General features: G+C 40.5%; 1 protein-coding gene across 2 annotated transcripts in view; it reads left to right on the top strand.

Annotated features, from left to right (window-relative positions):
• PTPRG (protein tyrosine phosphatase receptor type G) overlaps nt 1–19,291 on the top strand; it is a 796,984-nt gene that overhangs the window by 608,070 nt on the left and 169,623 nt on the right. For both annotated transcript variants that reach the window (XM_072650205.1, XM_072650203.1), the window contains exon 7: nt 11,656–11,813. In XM_072650205.1, coding sequence (XP_072506306.1) covers nt 11,656–11,813 — 158 coding nt within the window. The remainder of the gene's footprint in view (nt 1–11,655; nt 11,814–19,291) is intronic.

The following is a 19,291-nucleotide window of genomic DNA, read 5'->3' as shown; positions in this document are numbered from 1 at the left end:
ATACCACATGGGGAGAATTAGCACACTGAGCAAAAGACAGGGTTCTTGTGGGAACCTGGGAGTTGCCAGGCTAGGAAATCACTGATTTAGCCCTTGTCCCTTTCTTTCAGAAGTTCGTGCTCCTCCCATTGGAGGAGGTATATCTGTGTTTGTCCTTCATTGCCGAAGAAGATCATGCCATCAGAGAAATAATGACATGGCTTGCACTTGACTTTGTTCTGAGTGAGGGAGGGCTGTGCAAGTCATCAGCCTCACTTCTCCTCCAGAGCCACCGAACCCAGTGACCAGGTATCCATCAGGATGACTGGAGATGACCCAGGATGAGGCAAATGGGATTAAGTGACTTGCCCAAGGTCACCAAGCTAGTGAGTGTCAAGTGTCTGAGGTGAGATTTGAACTCAGGTCCTCTTGACTTCTGCACTGGTGCTCTATCCCCTGTACCACCTAGCTGTTAGGAGTTATATCTAACCTCCTCTTTGAGGTAAATCCCATTCAGGCCCAACTTTATGCATATGGAAAGTGGGCAGCAGCCTGTGGGATGTGACTCGGATACTGCGACAAGTCCCCGCTGCCTTAGTGAGCCCAGAACAGCTCTTCACTTTCCACAGTTGGCCCTAAGCTACCTTTCTGGCCTTATTGCTAAGAATTTCCCTCCATGTCTCCCCTACTCTAACCAACCTTAATTATAGACACACATCCCCAGAGTCGGCCCTAAATTTTGTCCTCTGCCTTGTGCCAAACTCTTCCCTCTGCCCAGAATGACATTCCCCATCCCACATTAACTTAACAACTTTGTTGAAGGCACAGAGCCGGGGAAAGATAGCTTAAGCTGAATGAGAGATGCAATACAAATGTAATGGACATAAATGTAACCTTGCACTTGGATTAAAAAAATGGGCTTCACAGATCCAAGATGGAGGCAGGATAGCTAGCTGCAGTTGACTTGACAATGATCTAGAGAGCTTAGTGGATCACAAAGTCACATGTGAGATTACGAGATATAGTAGATTAAGAACTGGACTTACAGTCAGAATAACCTGAGTTTGAATCTCACCTTACATTAGCTTTGTCCCTGCAGACAAGTCATGTAACCACACCAGACTTCAGTTTCCTTATTTGTGAAAAGATGGTGGCCAAGCATCCTTCCAGCTCTTTGAGGTTTTTGTCCTATTCCATGGCCATCAACAAAATTAAAGTTATCTTAAACCTCACTAAGAGATGTCACCTCCCAGAGGAGGCTGGCCATAATCCTACTTTATTCTGTCTTTGCAAAAGTTGCTATTCAAAAGAACGGTGACTCCTGAGTCGAGTGCCCAGAAACATGAGTTATCTGGCATCCAGTGATGTCTCAAGTTTCTCAAAATTCTACAAACTGCAAAATTCTGCATAAATGTGAAATAGTATTATCTATATATATTAGAGAAATGAAATACCAAACCGCTTCCCTCTCCTCAACCCTGTGAGGCACCTAGGCTAAACATATCTAAGCCTATTTTGCAGATGAGGAAGTTAAGGCATGGATAAGTTAAACCATTTGCTCTTGGGTAACATAGTTGGGGATTAGAGGGATCTGATGGCTCAGTGGATAAAATATTAGGTGGTGCAGTGGATAGAGTGTCAGGTCTGGAATCAGGAAGACTTGAGTTCAAATCCAGCCTCAGACACTAGCTGTGTGACCCCAGGCAAGTCATTTCAGGGCAGCTAGGTGGTGCAGTGGATAGAGCATCAGTGCAGGAGCCAGGAGGACCTGAGTTCTAATCTCACCTCAGACACTTGACACTCACTAGCTATGGGACCTTGGGCAAGTCACTTAACCCCAACTGCCTCATCCTGGGTCACCTGCAGTCATCCTGATGAATATCTGGTCACTGGGTTCAAATGGCTCTGGAGGAGAAGTGAGGCTGGTGACCTGCACAGCCCTCCCTCACTCAAAAACAAAGTCAAGTGCAAGTCATGTCATTATTTCTCTGATGGTATGGTCTTCTTCGGCAACAAAGGACGAACACACACACAACATAGTTGGGGATTGGAAGAGTTAGGCCATGGATGAGGGACCTCCAGTCCTGGACCCAGAGATCTTATCTCTTGTCAGGTAATTAAGTGCCTTTCTTTTCCATTTCTTGAACTCCTGTACTGAATTGCTTTGTTAAGTGGGAGTCTTTTGTCTCCCACCAGTCTAGGACAGCTTTCTCTACGGCTGGAGGAATACCATCTAGCAATAATTTAGTTTTCAGGGCTGCGGCCCAGAAATGTCACTTGCGACTACACGCTTTTCCCAAGCACCATATTTCATAAAACCCATTTCTCGCATTGTAACTGGAGCATTCAAAATATTAGGTTATTAATCCCCTAAAAAATGCAATAAAATAGATGATTATCATCTAATGTTTTAATTATCACATTTTTAATCCAATTATGCGTGTTTAGTTTCCATCTTTCAATTTTCCTTTAATTAAAAATTACCTCCCAGCATTGCTTGGAGAGATAAAAAGTTGAACAGAATTTAACCATTTGCAATTTGATAATGAGAAAAATCAGCAAGTAGGTTTAGTTATCTTGGGACTTAAGAGTTGACCATGACTTTGCAGACTTTTTTTTTTCTAATTTCTAATTGATGACAAAAATTTAATCATGCCCAGATAATACTTGGTTTGCATTCCAATAAACCATTCCTTTTTCTAAATAAACCTCCCTGACTGATTATTCATATTGTAGTTCAGAATGTTTAAAAATGAAAGACAGAGCTGGATGAAATGTAGACTGCTTAATACAGTGTGTATTTAATATAAAAGTCATACATTATTCATTTCTGTAATTTGAATAACTTTGAATTTAGCATCCCTGTTCCTCATCTTTCCCTTTGATGAACAATTAATTATTAAAATATAATATTGTCTGCATACAGGACCAAGAATCCTTGAAAGTCACCAATGAGCTTCATTCTCTTGCAGTCTTTTGATATAGTAATATGCAGTACCTGCTTATTACGGCCTAATGGGATGAATGGTGGTACAAGTGGAGTGTTTCAGATATTTTTCCATACTCGTTAAGTGATAAGGACAGAAATATATTGAATTCAGAAGGCTAATTGGAACAAAAGTTGGAGGAGAAATGTTCCAGGCCATCCAGATGATCATGGTTCTCCATCACCCTTTTTAAGGATGGCATAAAATGGGCATTTATTAAGACTTTTTAAATGGAAGACATCTTTAATGTATACTGTTAAGATTTTAGACTTGAAATGCAATCAATTCTTCTTTCCATTTTCCATGAGTGGGCATTACCCAAGTAAGAAACAGATACGCTATGACTAACTCTCAACTATCTACAGTTGGTCTATCCTTCCTCATTCTTCTTGATTATGAGGCTTTGGTTTACTGACCTGGGAATTCTTAACTATTATCAATAATTCATTCTACAGATGAGTGGGCTTCCAGTTCCAAATAACTGAGTTAGATGCAAAGTTTTCCCAAAGCAGCCTAGGTGAGGGTCCTCCATAAAGACTCTAACCTGGAAACTGAACTCTCTGAGAAGTTGGTTTAAACAATGATTTTCATGGAAGACTTTGGGGAAAAAAAGAGATAGAAAAACATCTCCTCCAGATAGTCTTCATGTCTAACAGTCAAGTCACAACTCATGTGGCAGTCACTGAATTACTGGGTGACTTCTTCGGTCTGACTGCTTATATGCAGGCCACAAAACGCAAAGCTCTGGACTTAGGGGAGAACAAAATGGAAACCAACCTTGGCCTTCCTTTGTATTCCTAGCACCTCGCATGGTGCCTGGAGCAAAGAAGGTACTGAAGCAATGCTTATTGCTGCTTCTGTATCCTGAGCCATGAGGTTCAATCAGGCTTAGGGACACAGCAATAATGGATAGACTCAAAGAGCTTATTTTTGACTCTGTTTCCCCAGTGCTGAGCATCTAGCATGTTTTAGGGGTTTAATAAATACTTATTGGTTGCTTAAATCCAGGAAACAATGCAACAAGGGATAAATCCCAGTACATGAAAGGAGGAAAAGATGTGAGAGGAGGAAGAGGAATAAACATGGCAGAGTACGTCAACATCAGGGCAGAGCAGGATGAAGGGTACATCCTCTGCTTGTTATCCCTTCTGTACTGAGGAATCTTTGAACCTTCAGACAATTTTTCATGTTAATATTTTTATGCAATGCAGAAAGTCGTTATTTTGTCTACCTGTCCAACAATGGTTAAATATAAAAAAATAAAAATTGGGCAGCTACTGGACCCAGGACCATTTCTGTCTGGATCCTAGCGGACAAAGAAGCATATGAAGGATGAAGAAAAACAGACCTTCATGTGCTAGGGAAGCCCTGGGCTCATGTCCTGACTCTTCCTCTCACAAGCTGTGTGACTGTGGTGCATGCTCCATACTCATTGGCCCCCACCTCATCAGTGAGAAAATTCTAGATGTGGGGGACAATTAGAGCAAAGACACAGAAATAGGAAATGGACTGTCACATGATAGAAAAGAATCCAGTGTAGCTGGATCGTGGATCATGTAAAAGGAAGACTGGATATGTAGGAATTGGGCAGGTGGTGAAGAGCTTTATGCCAAACCAAGTACTTTTTAATTATTCCTGGAGGTCATAGGGAGGCATTCAACATTAGGTAGTAATGGCATCATCAGACCTGTGCTTTAGGAAAATCACCGTAGCAGCTGAGTGGAAGATGTCTTGGAGGAGGGAGAAAATGGAGGCATGCAGGCTAATAACAAAGTTATTAAATCAGTATTCAAGGCAAGAAGAGATGGGAACCCATACTAGGGCAGTGGCCTTGTTAAACAGAGGGTCATTTATGATACATGTTGTGAAAGTCGAAATGACAATTTTTGGCATTGATTGAGATATGTGGAGTAAGTAAGAATGAGAAGTTGAAGACAGTATCAAAGTTAAAGGAACAATATTTGGAAGTGTGGGTCCTATGGGGAGAAAATAATAGTTTTTGGTTTTAACATGTTGAGTTTGGGATGCTGATGGGACATCTAGATAGAGTGCTTCAGCAGGTAGCTGATGGAATATGAGCATAGAATTCATGGGAGACATTATAGTTCTATCTATACGTGTTGGAATCATGTCCATAGAGTCTATATTTGAACCCCTGAGAGTTGATAAGATCCCACAGAAAGAAGAGGACCCATGATCCGTCTTTGTTTAGTGGGTGAGCGATAGTGAGTGATGATGTAGCAAAGACAGATGGCACAGAACCCAGGAAGAACATCCAGGAATAAGGTCATCCAGGTCAACAGTATGAAAAGCTGTAGAACAGACCAAGAAAAGAACCATTGTGGAAAGGCCATTGGATTGAGTGACTGAGATGTCATTGATATCCTTGGAGAAAGCAGTTTGAGTCTAGTGATGGGATCACAAGCCAGATAATAAGGGGTTGAGAAGTGAGTACCTGGTGAAGACATGGAGACAAGAAATAGGGAAGACATTTTTCAAGAAAAGTCAGTCCTTTGCCTGGGAAAAGGAGAACTATAGAGTGACAACCTGAGGGGATGGTAGGGTCAATTGAGGGGTATTGTCTTTGCTATTTACAAAAATATGGATTCTTTTCTTTTTGGGAAGGATGGATCTGGACTTGTTTGTAAGCCACAGTGAGAAGCCAGTTATTGAAAATTAGAGAGAAATACAGAGAGGAAATAATCCTGGAGGGTAGGTTCCCAGCAGCAGCAGGTAAGGATGAGCCAGAGAACACAGTGGTGGGATCACACCATCATAGCTTCAAAGCTGGAAGGGGACGTTAGAGGACATTTAACCCAACCCCTTCATTGTTTAGATAAAGAAAGTGAGGCCCAGGGTCTGGAGAAAAGAGACTGAATCTCTCTACCTAGGTCTTGGGAAGTCATCTCCTCACACCAGATTTCAGATCCCTATGTGTAAAATAAAGGAGTTTGATCAAAGAACCTTTAGTGTCTCTTCCAGAGTTAAGATTGTGATGGTGTGAGTCCATCCGAATAGTTTATAAATCCATAATTCTTAACCTGAAGTCTTTGGACTTGATTTTTAAAAACATTTTGATAACGATTTTAATTAGTCTCTTTTGTAATTCTCCATATTTTATTTTATGCTTTTAAGAATATGATTCTGAGAAGCAGTCTCTAGGCTTCACCAAACTGTGTAACCCGAAGGCCCAGATGCAGAAAATTCCTGCTTTAGAGAATGATCATGATGGCACATAGCAATTGATTCTGCAAACACTCATTCAACGCCTGCTGTGTACAAAACATCCTAAGAGTGAGGGATTCTAAAACAAAGTGAAAAATAGCATCATTTTCCAAAACCTCCCATTGTCATAATCAGAGAAAATAATGAAACAGGCAAATAATTTGAGATGGACCAAAACAGTGACAATGAAGAGGAATCAGGAAAGGTTTCCCGTAGGAGTTAACACTTGGGTTGAGTCTGGTAAGAAAATATGGAAACAACACAGGAAAGGTTTTTTTTCCTCTCTGCTAATCTGACATTTGGCTGTAACTTTTGACCAATTTAAATCTGGAACCCTCAGCCTGGGCAGCTGTGGCCAGGCCTCAGAGGACAAGGACAGATGGTCTTTTTTCAGCTGAGACCGAAATGGCAAAAGCAATTTCTGGCCTGCTCTCTGAGTCCCAGCTGAAGCCACCAGCCTCACTGGAGGGACCTCACTTCCAGTCCTCCAAGATTTAAGGGGGAAGCTTTGCTGAGTTTTCTTTTTTAAAGCTATAACTTCAGACAGGTTTTCTGTCTTGCAAAATTAGATGCACACTTGCTCATGCCAAGGTCATAAAACAATCTCTTAATTGTTCAATGGTTTTTCCACAATCCATAACTTCTGTGGATTGTTTATATAACATTATAGGTTTAAAGACATATTTTGAAAGAAAGGGCCAAAAGCCCTTAGTTCAACAAGGATTTATTCACTGTAGCTTTATGCCTTTTGATCAGTCAATCAAGAAGCATTTATTAAACTCCTACTGCATGCCAGGTAGTGTGCTAGGCATGGTAGTATTCAAAGATAATGAAACAGTAACAGCACTAATTATGATCATAACAGTAATGTGTGAATTACTCTAATATTATACTAATTATGAGAACAGCAGTGTGCACATTATTCCCATTGTCCTGCCTGCAACAGAATTTCACCAGAAGATACTTTCAGTGAGCCTACAGCAAGATGAACTTATTTACCAATACTTTTAACCAGTTATAGAAAAGTTATTTTATTCATATGTTAAATAGTCCACAGAATATAAAGAGTTAAAAATCAAATAGCAGGATAGAAATGTGTCCATGGACCACTTCTATCTATGCTCCATTGTATGAGGTGAGTAAAATGAGTGATACTATGATACTATCCATCTCTGGCGTTATGGATAGAGAGCTGGCCACAGAGTTAGGACTCCTCCCTCCAGCACACACTGGCCCTGGGACCCAGGACAACTCCCTTTACCCCTCAGTATCCAGGCTGCTCTCCAAAGCCAGCTGTATGGAATGGGAACCAGTCAGCATCCATAGAGGGGTTTTCCTCCTCTAGGAGATCTCCCTATAGTGATTTTAACAAAACTGACCTAGTATTTTATGGTTTGCCAAGATCCTCATGTCTATGATGTCATTTGATTGGATGATATTTTTATTACTTTTTTGTAGGTGAGGAAATTGAGGGTCATAAAAATTAAGAAATTTGCCTTGGGTCACAGAGTAGTGGAAGACTACACCAAGTCTTGTGCGCTACATCTTGTGCCATACTGCCTCCCAAAATGAAAATCATATCTCCCCTACAGGAGTTTCCATTCTACTGGGGTACAGCAACATGTTCCCAGTTAAGTAAATGGAAATGATGCCGGCTTGTGAGTCTAAGGATCTGGATTCAAGTGCTGCCCAGACACTTATTCTTTGTGTGACCTTGAGGAAGTAAACTAACCTCTGGTTGCCAAATCCTCCTTCCTAAAATAAGAGTTGGACTCTTGACCTATAAGGTTCCTCCCAGGTCTGGGTCTAGAAACCTATAAACATGTGGTTTGATCTTCATAAATTTTCATGTAGTTTATTAAAACAAAATAGATGCAAAGTAAATAAAATAAGAAAGTCTTCAGTGTCTGTTCAGCCTTTCCCCTTGATCCCAAGGCAGGGTATTATGGGTCATTGGCTGGCTGAAATGTTTCACTCACCAATATCATTTAGAAGAAAATATGGTTACTCCAAGGCTGGTAAAGCAAACTACACACAGACCCTCTCTCTTCAGTTTTCATTATTTTTCCAGCCCAGAAAACACAGAGGCAGCCAAGCACAAATCTGACTGTCCTGGCCATGCCCATGTGCACTCCGTCTGGTAGCCGGCATATTAACTCAAGCTACAGCTTACAATTAAAAGCCCTTAAATTAAAGCCGTTAGTTATTGCCAATTTGGGGTTTAAATTTAAAGTGACTTTCTAGATTCAAGAGATAATGGGAAGGACAAAGATGAGGCCAGGGAGAAAGTAAAGTCATAGGAAGACTATCTGAATCAGTGTGGAAATGAGCATCCAATAGACCAGGTAGCAGTGGATTATGTTAGGGAGGCTTTCCCCAGGCTCTTTTCTTCCTTCCTCCCACCCTCCTTCCCTCTTTCCCATCCCCTTTGCTGCTCCATTTGCCTCCTTCTGGTCATTTGCCTAACTGCCATGTCCCTTGGTTCTCCCATACACTCTCTTGGCCTTTCTTCACCCATCCCTGAGGGGAGACTGCAGTTGGCATTATTTATACGCCTGTTTTATGGGTGAGGACATCCCCTGGCAATAGGGCAAGCTTCTTCTCCAAGTGAGTCATGGCAAGTGAGTGGTTGGAGGAATGACAGGATCCCTCTACCGAGTGGGAGGGATGGGGATGGGGAGCAGGGCAAGGAATTATGGGCAGAGCTTGGCTTTCTGGGGCATGTCATATGTTGCTGGTGGAGGCTTTTCAGATTGGTGTTGATGTTTGAACTCCTGGTCTAAACTCAAAGGATCATAGATTTAGAGCTGGGGAAACCTTAAAGATCATTGAAAGCAACCTACTTCATTCTGTAGATGAGGAAACTAAGATACAAGGATATTAAGTGACTTGCTCAGCATTATGGGGTTGTAAGTGTCAGAGGTAGATAGAGAGATAGAGAGAGAACATTTATTAAGTACTTACCATATGCCAGGTAATGGCAGTTAAATGGCACCATAGTGCCCAGAGCTCTGGGTCTGACATCAGGAAGATTCAATTTCCTGAGTTCCTATCCAGCCTCAGACACTACCTGTGTGACTCTGGGCAAGTCACTTCACCTTGTTTGCCTCAGTTTCCTCATCTGTAAAATTAGTTGGAGAAGGAGATAGCCAATCACTCCAGTGTCTCTGACAAGAAAATCCCAAATGGGGTCACAAAGAGTGACTGAAACAACTCAAATAATGATCCAGGCAGGTGAGGTCTCGGAGCCAGAGGTTCCTCTGGAGTGAAAAGGAGGTTGACAAGAAGGAGGAAGAGAACTTTAGAAAGTGGAACTGAGAATGAGGTAGGATTTGAATCTAAGTTTTATGACTGAAGAGACAGAGTTCTTTTCCAATGTGGATGTTGCTTCTCAAGAGCAAAGGAGAAGAAGAAACTGAACCATAGGGAAAGTGAAAGAACTTGCTTCTGCACATAGATAGTAATACACAAAATCGTCTTGGGAACTCAGATCCCTTCGCTCTGAATCCTGCTCTCTTTTTCCTGCATTCTGTTCGTCCTTGAGCTGTTCTTTACCTCTGTGGTTGGGCTGGACAGATAGGGAAACTGAGATACCTACAGATTAAGTGTTGCAGAATTGGCTAGTGTCTGAGAAAGGTTCCTAATTCTTACTTGGTGCTCTGATGACTAGTGCTGGAAAGCGCCTGTGTCCTTGAGTTGCACCCTTTCTTACCCAAGATGATTAACTTAAAGTGACTTAGTAGAGTAAGTCATCACTGTGGTGAGATGGGAGCTCTCTGCTAACATGATTCTGTCAGGCCTCATTCACAAGTCCTTTTCTTAAAACAATGTAATTTTGATGTCATACATCATATAGAGATTCATGCTAAATGTATAATTCCAAGTGACTAATACCAAGGTTGAGGAAAGAAGAGGCAGTGTGCTTTAGTGACCAGAGGACCAGCCTTGGCATCAGAAGGACCATCAGTCCCACTCTGACAAATGCCAGGTGGATCACCTTGGGTGACTTAATCTCTCAGGGTCTACAGGCAGCCACAGATGAGTTTCCCAATTTGCATAAGTAGAGAGAATATTCATACAGGAGTTCTCTAGACTGATGAAATCAGAGGTTTGGGAAGAGAGAAATAGAGACAGAGAGGAGAGGGAGAGAGAGAGAGACTGATTCTAAGAAATAAAGCATATTTAGGATTTATACCTGCTAGTGTAATTTCTAAATTAATAATAGTTTACCAATGTTCTATCCATTTCAAATCCATTTTAAAGCTCTTTATGTGAAAAAAGTTATTTTTCAGTTCCAGCACGTTTTTTTTTCAGTTTTTCCTTGGGAGAGATCTGGGGATATTTTCAGCCAACAGAAGCTGTGAGATCATAGATTCAGAGATAATCATCACCTAATTTTATCTTCATTTTACAGATGAGAAAACTGAAACATTGAGAGATGCAATGAATTGTCCACAGTCACTAGATAATAAGAAGCAACCTTGGTATTTGAACCCAGGTTCTCTGACCTCTAAGCTAGGAGTATATGTTCCACTGTACCAAAGTACCACAGCCTATACAAAAAGCTGGTTTTCAGTAGCACTGTTCTTGTATACCATAGGGTGAGTTAGTCACTTAGGAAGAGTAAGAGATGGCTGTTAGACAGTGTGTGAACTCTAGCCATACACTCTCAAGAGGAAACAAAGAGGGTCCCGAGCATGGAGAGCCTGTGGAGGCTATCATACAAGATGGGGCAAGAATGAAGGGGTTGCCATCTGTGTCATTAGATGCAAAACCCACATGGATGAGTTGCCGGATTCATTTTTACTGTATAGTAGGGTCAGGTTTTAGGGTGGCTAGTTAATGTATGGCTTTGGAGACAGCATAAAGGACCTTGTGATTCCCTTTCTCTTCCCTACCTCTCCAAAACAACAGCCCTGCCCATTATAACTATAGATGTAGGGTTGGCAAATGATTGCCCTAGTGCCAAATATAGCCCGTCACCAGTTTTGTAAGATCACTGAGTTAAGAATGGTTTGTACATTTTTAAATACAATTCCAAACCCTGCTATAGACAATAAAAAGGACTCTAACCTGAGTATGCCTCGTTACATTAGTCTTTCACCAACAGCAGAGTTAAATCAGGTGATCAAAAAGCATGTCTCATGTGCTTCCTATGGGCCAGGTATGATGCTAAGCATTGAGTATTCAAAGAAAGCCAAAATCAGTCTCTTCTCTGAAGGAACTCACTGTCTCATGGGGCAGACAACATGCAAATAAGTGTGTACATCCAAGAGATTTACAGTGTTAATGGGAGGTAATCCCAGAGGGAAGCCACTAGCAGCAGAAGGGAGAACCAGGAAAAGCCCTTCTGCAAAAGGTGGGATTTGAACAGAGAAATGAGGCAAGGAGCGATTAAAGACTCTCTCTTCAGAGTGAGGATGATTGTGAGTGATGACACCTTTTTTGTTTTTCTCTTTAACAGAGAAGGAAACCTTTCTGGATCCCTTTGTCCTTCGGGACCTCCTGCCAGCCTCCCTAGGGAGCTATTATCGCTACACCGGTTCCTTGACCACCCCGCCATGTAGTGAAATCGTCGAGTGGATTGTGTTCCGGAGGCCTGTTCCCATCTCTTACCATCAGGTAGACTTGAAACCAGAATTAAGAACCTTTGTTTTGACTTGCTTTCACTTGATTTCCTATCCAGCATTGCCAGAGTCAACCTGGACTTTTCTGCCTGCAAATGCCTGGCCCTATGCTAGGTCCTGTAGTAGATATTCAAAAGGTATCATGTAGAGGACCCCCCAACTCAAGAATCTCACAGTCCAGGTGGGGAATGAAAACTAGCTTAAGTGAGATCACAATTAAAGCTTAGTGGAAAGCTAAACCTTAGAATATGGATCAGGTGTAATAGAAAGTCAGTGGAAAGAGATTCCTGTGGGTTGAAATAGCCTTGAGAGGGCTTCATGGAGACAGTGTGATTGGAACTGAACCAATCAGTGATTAGGACTGAGATAAACAGAATGAAAAGAGGAAAAGTGAGTGGAGTAAGAGCTGGCCTTGGAAGGCCTGCCTCAGAAACTAAGAAGCCACCTGAATGTGGAGGAGGCACTTCATCTTAGAGATTTTCCTTCCAAACAGTTCTCTAAAACTATAACTTACTGGCATTTGCCATTCTGTGTCAGACTGATGAAATATACTGGTCTAGACTAATAGATAGATTAGACAGACAGCCAGCCAGACAGATAGATGGATAGATAGATACATGTTAGATAGATAGATAGATAGATAGATAGATAGATAGATAGATAGATAGATAGATAGATAGATAGATAGACAGACAGACAGACAGACAGACAGATAGATAGATAGATAGATAGATGGATGGATGGATGGATGATAGGTAGATAGATGGATGATAGATAGATAGATAGATAGATAGATAGATAGATAGATAGATAGATAGATAGATAGATAGATAAAAACATTGGGAAAAGGAAAGTATTAGTCTAGAGTAGAGATATCCAATTTGTGACCAGCCTACCCAAGCAGTCCACAAAACTCCTGCATGGGGACAAACCAGATTAAAATGCAATTGGAAAATGTTTAAGAAAATAATACAGCACAATATAGATAATGTTAATTTGAGGTTTTCTAGGTTGATTTGTTGCCCATAGGGATCTATTTCTATTTGAGTCTGACAGGGTCAGTTCTCAAACATTTTGTTTTCATTACCTCCTTATGTTCTTAAAAGTTATTGAGGACTTCCCAAAGAGCCTTTGTTTATGTGTGGATAGAGAGGTGTGTGTGTATGTATATACATATACATATACACATATGCATATACATGTATATGCTGTATATATATACACACATGTGTTTGGATAGTTATAGTCATAAATACCCCATTAATATATATATGTACTTATGTTATATTAAAAATTAAAATATCTTAGTATTATTATGAAAAGTTTTTACATAATGCACCCTCTTGAAAGAATCTTGGGACCCCTTTGGTGTCCCCTACCACTGTTCTAGAGAGCTACAGAATTGAGTTCACAGATGCAGGAAAGACCATGGCATGGGTTAGCAGAAAACCCAAAGACTTCCCTGATCGGAGCAGAAAGAGATGTAAAGAAGCAAAGGGAAATAAGGTCAGAAAGGGAGAACAGAACCAGATAATTAATGGCCTCACAAACCAAAGAGTTTGACGTAATAGGCAACCATGAAAATTTCATATAATTTTTTAAAATGTCTGTTGACCCAAAAGGAAATCACGGTGATTGCTCTTATATTGTTTCTGGGCAGGAGCTGTCAGACTTAAGGAGATGATAAAATATGGGACCAGTTTCCCTCCTAATAGTGTAGCCAGTATTGTTATACTGTGATATAATTAAATTATGGTCTGAATATTTATGTCCTTGGTGTTTGGGGGGAGGAAAAGGGAGGGGAGAATTCTTAACTGATTCTTTTTTAATCTAGTAAGATAAAGTTTTATCAGCAAAGCAAGATAGGCTGGTTTGAGCTAATTAGGTTAAGGAGATAAGTGCTGTACCTAACTCTTTCTTGGGGCTTAAGGGAGGCACAAGGAGAAACTGACTTGTAGCATGGAAGGAGAGAAATTGAACATGCCAGACTTCATTTCTACTTCATACAGTCAATTTCAGGCATCGCATTTTACGTAGAATCATTTGTTTGCTTCTTTCTTCCTTCAACAAATACTTGTTGAGACTAGGTCTTTCTGCCTCCAACTGCAGCTGGGTCAAATCCCTATAATTTTGTGTTCACATAATCAAAGATTTGTCTGTTAGTAACCTTTGGGCATTTTATTTGAACTCAGGTCTCTCTCGAAAGTCCTTTGTTTGAGCCTATTTCTTTTCTTCTCCCTTCCTCCTTTGCCTCCCATACACACAAAACACACACACACACACACACACACACACACACACACACACACACACACACACACATACACACACACACACACACACACACACACTCTCTCTCTCTCTCTCTCTCTCTCTCTCCCCCCCCCCAATATTGAAGAATGAGGCCATCTTTAATATCTGACTTCTCTGTAGGTATTGTTATATCAAAGGAGATATGAAACTAAATCAATTAATCATATTATCTCTCCAGCTTTTCTAATATAAGGTATCATCAATCTTAACAGCATAGTTTTTTCTCTTATTGGTTACAGCTTCCCAGAGTCCAGAGCTTCTCAGCTTATTGGTTACAGCTTCCCAGCTCCCAGAGCTTCTCCAGGGAGAAAGCTAGGGGCAAGGGCTGGGGGAAGGGAAAGATGAAACACAAACCTAATTTTCTGAGAGTTCAAGACACAGTTTTGCTTACAATATGGAGCTCCCAGATATGTTGGCCATCAGCAAAGGAAGCATTTGATCCCTACATCTTATCAACCCAAATCTTGCCCATCGTTCTGACCCTCTGCCAACCTGCCTCTGGACATCAGCCCAGCCTATACATTCCAGAAGAGTGCCTGGCTACTTCATAGGGACCACGTATCTAAGAATTGCAAATCTAATTTCCAATCATCTAAAAGGTGCACTATCATTTTTTCCCCTTTTCTTCCTTCTCATTGAAGGAGGTGGAGGAAGAAGGGGAAAAAAAATTCATGTTAGTTGAAAAAAATTGATTTTTAAACATATAAAAAGAAAGAAAACATAATACAGAAAATCACAAGTTCAAAGGGGGAAAAAAACAAAACTTAAGAGAGAAAAGTTCCCAAAAGCTACGTGTGTAATTCTAAGACATTTGTAAGGCATAACAAATCTACATTCCTATACTTTATATATCCATACCTATATGGAGAAGGGGGGGAGGAGAGAGAGGGAGAGGGGGACAGAGAGAGAGAGAGAAAGAGAGAGAGAGAGAGACAGAGAGAGAGAGAGACAGAGAGAGAAAGAAGATGGATGGTTAGAGAGAAGGAAAGGGAGATGGAAACAGAGAGATGAAAGAAAGGAGAAAGGAGGGGAGAAAGGCAGAGGGAAAGTGCAAATATAATAAGGATGTATATTCAAGATGTCTTAACATCACAAACTTTGAGATCTTTTTTCATCACACCCTGTGATTTCATCAATGAAGCAAACTTCCAGTGTGGCAAAGCTCTTCACCACCATAGTCAGATAATTCATCTGTAACTTATGGTTTTATAGGGGATCCTTAACTTGGGGCTATGAACTCGATTTTTTTAAACAGTTTTAAGCATTTAACATTTAACAAAAAATTTTAAAACCTTTAACGTTTTAACATTTAACATTTTAATATTTTAAACATTTTTTTACATTTTAACATTTAACATTTTTTAACATTTTAAAATTTTTTTACATTTAACTTTTTAAAAACATTTTGATAACTATTTTAACATAACTGGCTTCCTTTTAATCCTATATGTTTTATTTTATGCATTTAAAACATTATCCTAAGAATATGTTAAGAGGCTTTACAGGATCCCCAAAGGAGTGCACCTGACAACCCTCCCAGGTGATAAAAGCCCCCAAAATATGAAGGGCTGTGCCCAGGCTTCCTAGACTGTGGTGTATCTGACCCAGGCCTTGGGCTCAGCTCTTCCTCAGTCCAAGGCTGGCCCTCTTTCCCCTACTTCATGTTACATCTCCTTGGGCTCCTATAAGCTGGTTATTTTGGAGGCTTCCAGATTCATTTAAATTCATGTACCAACACAGAACAGGGGAGAAGCAGGAATGTAAAGACAACCCCAGATTTCTCTTCTTGTTTTCTTCTGTGAGTATTAGTTAGAAGCTCAAAATCATCCATGTAACTAATGAGCCTTGACCTGAGGCTGTTGAGCAGTCTGAGGCTAAGTGCTATGTATTTCTAATAACATGAGCTCGCCGACAGCCGATAGCCTTCTCTCTGATGAAGAACAAACAATGCTTACTGGAAGCTGTGTCTTCTTGGGTCAGCCTTCTCTCACCTGGGTTATATGGCTTCAACTCAAGAATCTCCTGCTAAATCTTCATGAGTGAACCGTGCCATTTCCCCTTGCTCTGAGCCATCTCTAAATTGGCAGCATTGGTGATTCTGCAGGGAGAGGGATAGAGGGCTGTTCCCAGCATTATTTGGCACATTGTCATCCCCAGCAGCCCTACTCTCACACCTCTTTGTAGTACCCAGGTGATCCTAGGTTGCTGAAGGCATAAACTGAGGCAGATCCCTCCCCACAGATGCAGTGATAGACTATGTCTATTCTCCCAGGTCAAGCCAACTCAGTGCAGAGGCTCATTGTTAGAAGATGCCTAGAAGTATGGCTTATAACTTTACTATCTTGCAAAATCTGGGAGAGCAGGAGAAGCCCATCTTGTTGATCAATCAGTCAATGAACTGAGAATCATTTATTATGCATGTTCTACCTATAATGTCTTGGGCTAAGGGCTGGGCATGCAGAAACAAAATGGCACTTCTCTTACCCTTAAGGAGCCTGCATCCTATTGGAGAAGAGGTCCACATGCAAGACAACCAAAAATGAGTCTAAGTGAATTTTTCAGGACCAAGGCTTGGACAGAGATTTTTCTGAGTTTTGGGGGTTTTTTTAATCTATAAAATGAGAACAAGAATACTTTTGGTACCTACTACAAAGCGTTATTTTAAGGAAAGTGTTTTATAAACAAAAATGAAAGCACTATGGAAATGTATGCTGCTACCCTTAGGGCAGGCAGTGAGGTGGCACAGTGGATAGAATGCTTTTTGACCTGGAGTCAGGAAGACCTCAGTTCAAATTTGGCCTCAGATACTTACTACTTGTGTGACCCTGGGCAAGTCACTTAACCCTGTCTGCCTCAGTTTCCTCATCTGTGAAATGAGTTAGAGAAGGAAATGGCAAATTATTCCTGTATCTTTGCCAAGAGAACTCCAAATGGGATCACAAATAGTCAAACAACTGAAAATAACTGAACAACAAGAATTCTTAGGGCTCTTCAGAAACATGAGATTTTTACTTTATTTTATTTTGTTGCCAAGTCCTTTGTTTGATCTCAGCAGTGTAAGAAATTCAGAATGTTGAAATTTTCTCCATCTATATGGAGCAGGAATTTGCCTATAACTGGGAGTCCTAGAAAGTTTCCTGAGAACATGGTGAGATCAAGTGACTTTTTCCTAGTCACATATATAGTATTTATCAGAGACAGAACTTAAACTCAGGTCTTCCTGACTCCATGGCCAGTACTCTAGCTCTTAAACTATACTACCTGTATTTATCTAGCTATTTGTCCATTTATTCATTATCCCAGGCAAAAATAAATGAGAAAAACTCAGTTGCATTTCCTTGCGTAGAACTCAGTATAGAATCTTCTGCAATCACATGCTTAGTAAGTTTTTTTTGATGATGGGGTTAACCTACATTAAATTAGTTTTTTGCTGTTGAAGAGAACTTATTCTCTCCAATAAGCTTTTTTCTCCTTCATCATTTACCATTATGGGAAGGATTTGGTTGTTTTTGAAAAACAAAATGGCACGTGTAGTACCATGGGGCATAGCTTTAGACCTGGAAGGGACAAAGGACTTTTGAGACCATCTAGTCCAGTCCTTTCATTTTACAGATAAGGAAAGTGAGTCTCCCATCAGGGAAATAGCCTTCTGACAATGACACCAATAAGGTATTCAATAAGCCAGGTTCAGAACCGAATCCTTTGACACTACAGGTCCAGTCAGTGGTGTGTCCATTCCAAAGACAACATTCTCTGTTCTTGCCAATAATTAGCAAAACTCTGAATGCTCTGGGCTCTACTAATGAGCTTAATACTCCAAAGCTACTGTCTTTTTGAAGTGAGAAAACAATAAAACAGAGCTGTCCACATTGGTTAGCCAATGCGTTGTGGGGCCAAGTGTTGCTGTGACCGTGGGGTTGACATATTCTATCCTAATGTGTCCCCTGGAGTATCTTTTTGTGATTTTAATGGACTCTGGTTTTTGTTTAATTGCCATTTATATATTCATCCCTTAAAAACTGTGCATATCAAGCTTTTAATAGCTCATAATTATGTTACTTTGGGTTTTAGATCATTTTCCCCCCTACAGCTACTGTGGTTTTTGCATAGACATTTCCCCCCAATATTACGGACAAGAGCCCTTTGCGCCACATGAGTAGCGTGAATGGACTTCAACTTTTCCTTTTGATTCCAACAGACAGATTAAAAACTAATTATATTCTAGAATATTTTTATAATAAAAGCAAAGTTGAAATGATTTATACACACTTCCAGCCAATACATTTGCAATTCAAGGTTAAAATTACACTTGAAACAGCGCTGGTCAGGATGCAGTAACAGCTCCCCAAGCAGAAATAAAAGACGAACATTTTACACGTTCCCTTCAGAAGTTTAAAAGTCAGAGTAATGTTACAGAAATCTCAACTTTCATTCCTGGCTGCTCAATGATCCTGACTTCATTAGTGATGTTAAAGCAAAGATGAGTTGAAGAGTATTTATCCCAAGCTGGCGGAGGATGTTCAAGCTTATAAAAATACAGCATCTGTAGCTCTGAGGATCTTTTTCTTCTGAGTTCTAGAATCCTGTTCATAGGCAGATCTCAAGAATGCCTCATTCACTTCACCACATGTTGTTTAACATCTTCAGTCTAAGGAATAGCGATGGCTACCAGGCATTTCATTGAGATTGTAGGATCATAGATTCAAAGCCCAAAGAGACCTTGGAGAATTATCCCCTTTGTTTTACACATGAGGAAACTGAGGCCCAGAGAGATTAAATAACTTTACAGGATCATAAATAGATTTAAGAGTAGAAGAGACCTCAGAAGCCATAGGGTCTAATGTCTTCATTTCACAGTAAGGAAGCCAGGACATACATAGGCTAAGTGATTTATGCAGATTTATGCAGTTTCTGAGGAGGATTTAAATCCGGATCATCCTGACTTCAAGGCAAGTGCTCTATGCATTATGTTATGTCAAAGTCGCATAGGCAGTACATGACAGAGTCTGAATTCAAACTCAGGACCTTGATTCCAAGTTCAGAATCTCAACTAGAAGAAATGGCTAACAACAGCATGCTGTGATGAACTACCTTTTATCAGGAGATAGAGAAAGGAAAAAGTAATGCTCCTTCTTATTCCCAGAACTATTCTCCAATGAT

Source organism: Notamacropus eugenii, chromosome 3 (genome assembly GCF_028372415.1).
Source record: "Notamacropus eugenii isolate mMacEug1 chromosome 3, mMacEug1.pri_v2, whole genome shotgun sequence".
NCBI lineage: Eukaryota > Metazoa > Chordata > Mammalia > Diprotodontia > Macropodidae > Notamacropus > Notamacropus eugenii.
Note: the sequence above shows the minus strand (reverse complement) of the source record. Positions and strands in the feature narration are given on the sequence as shown.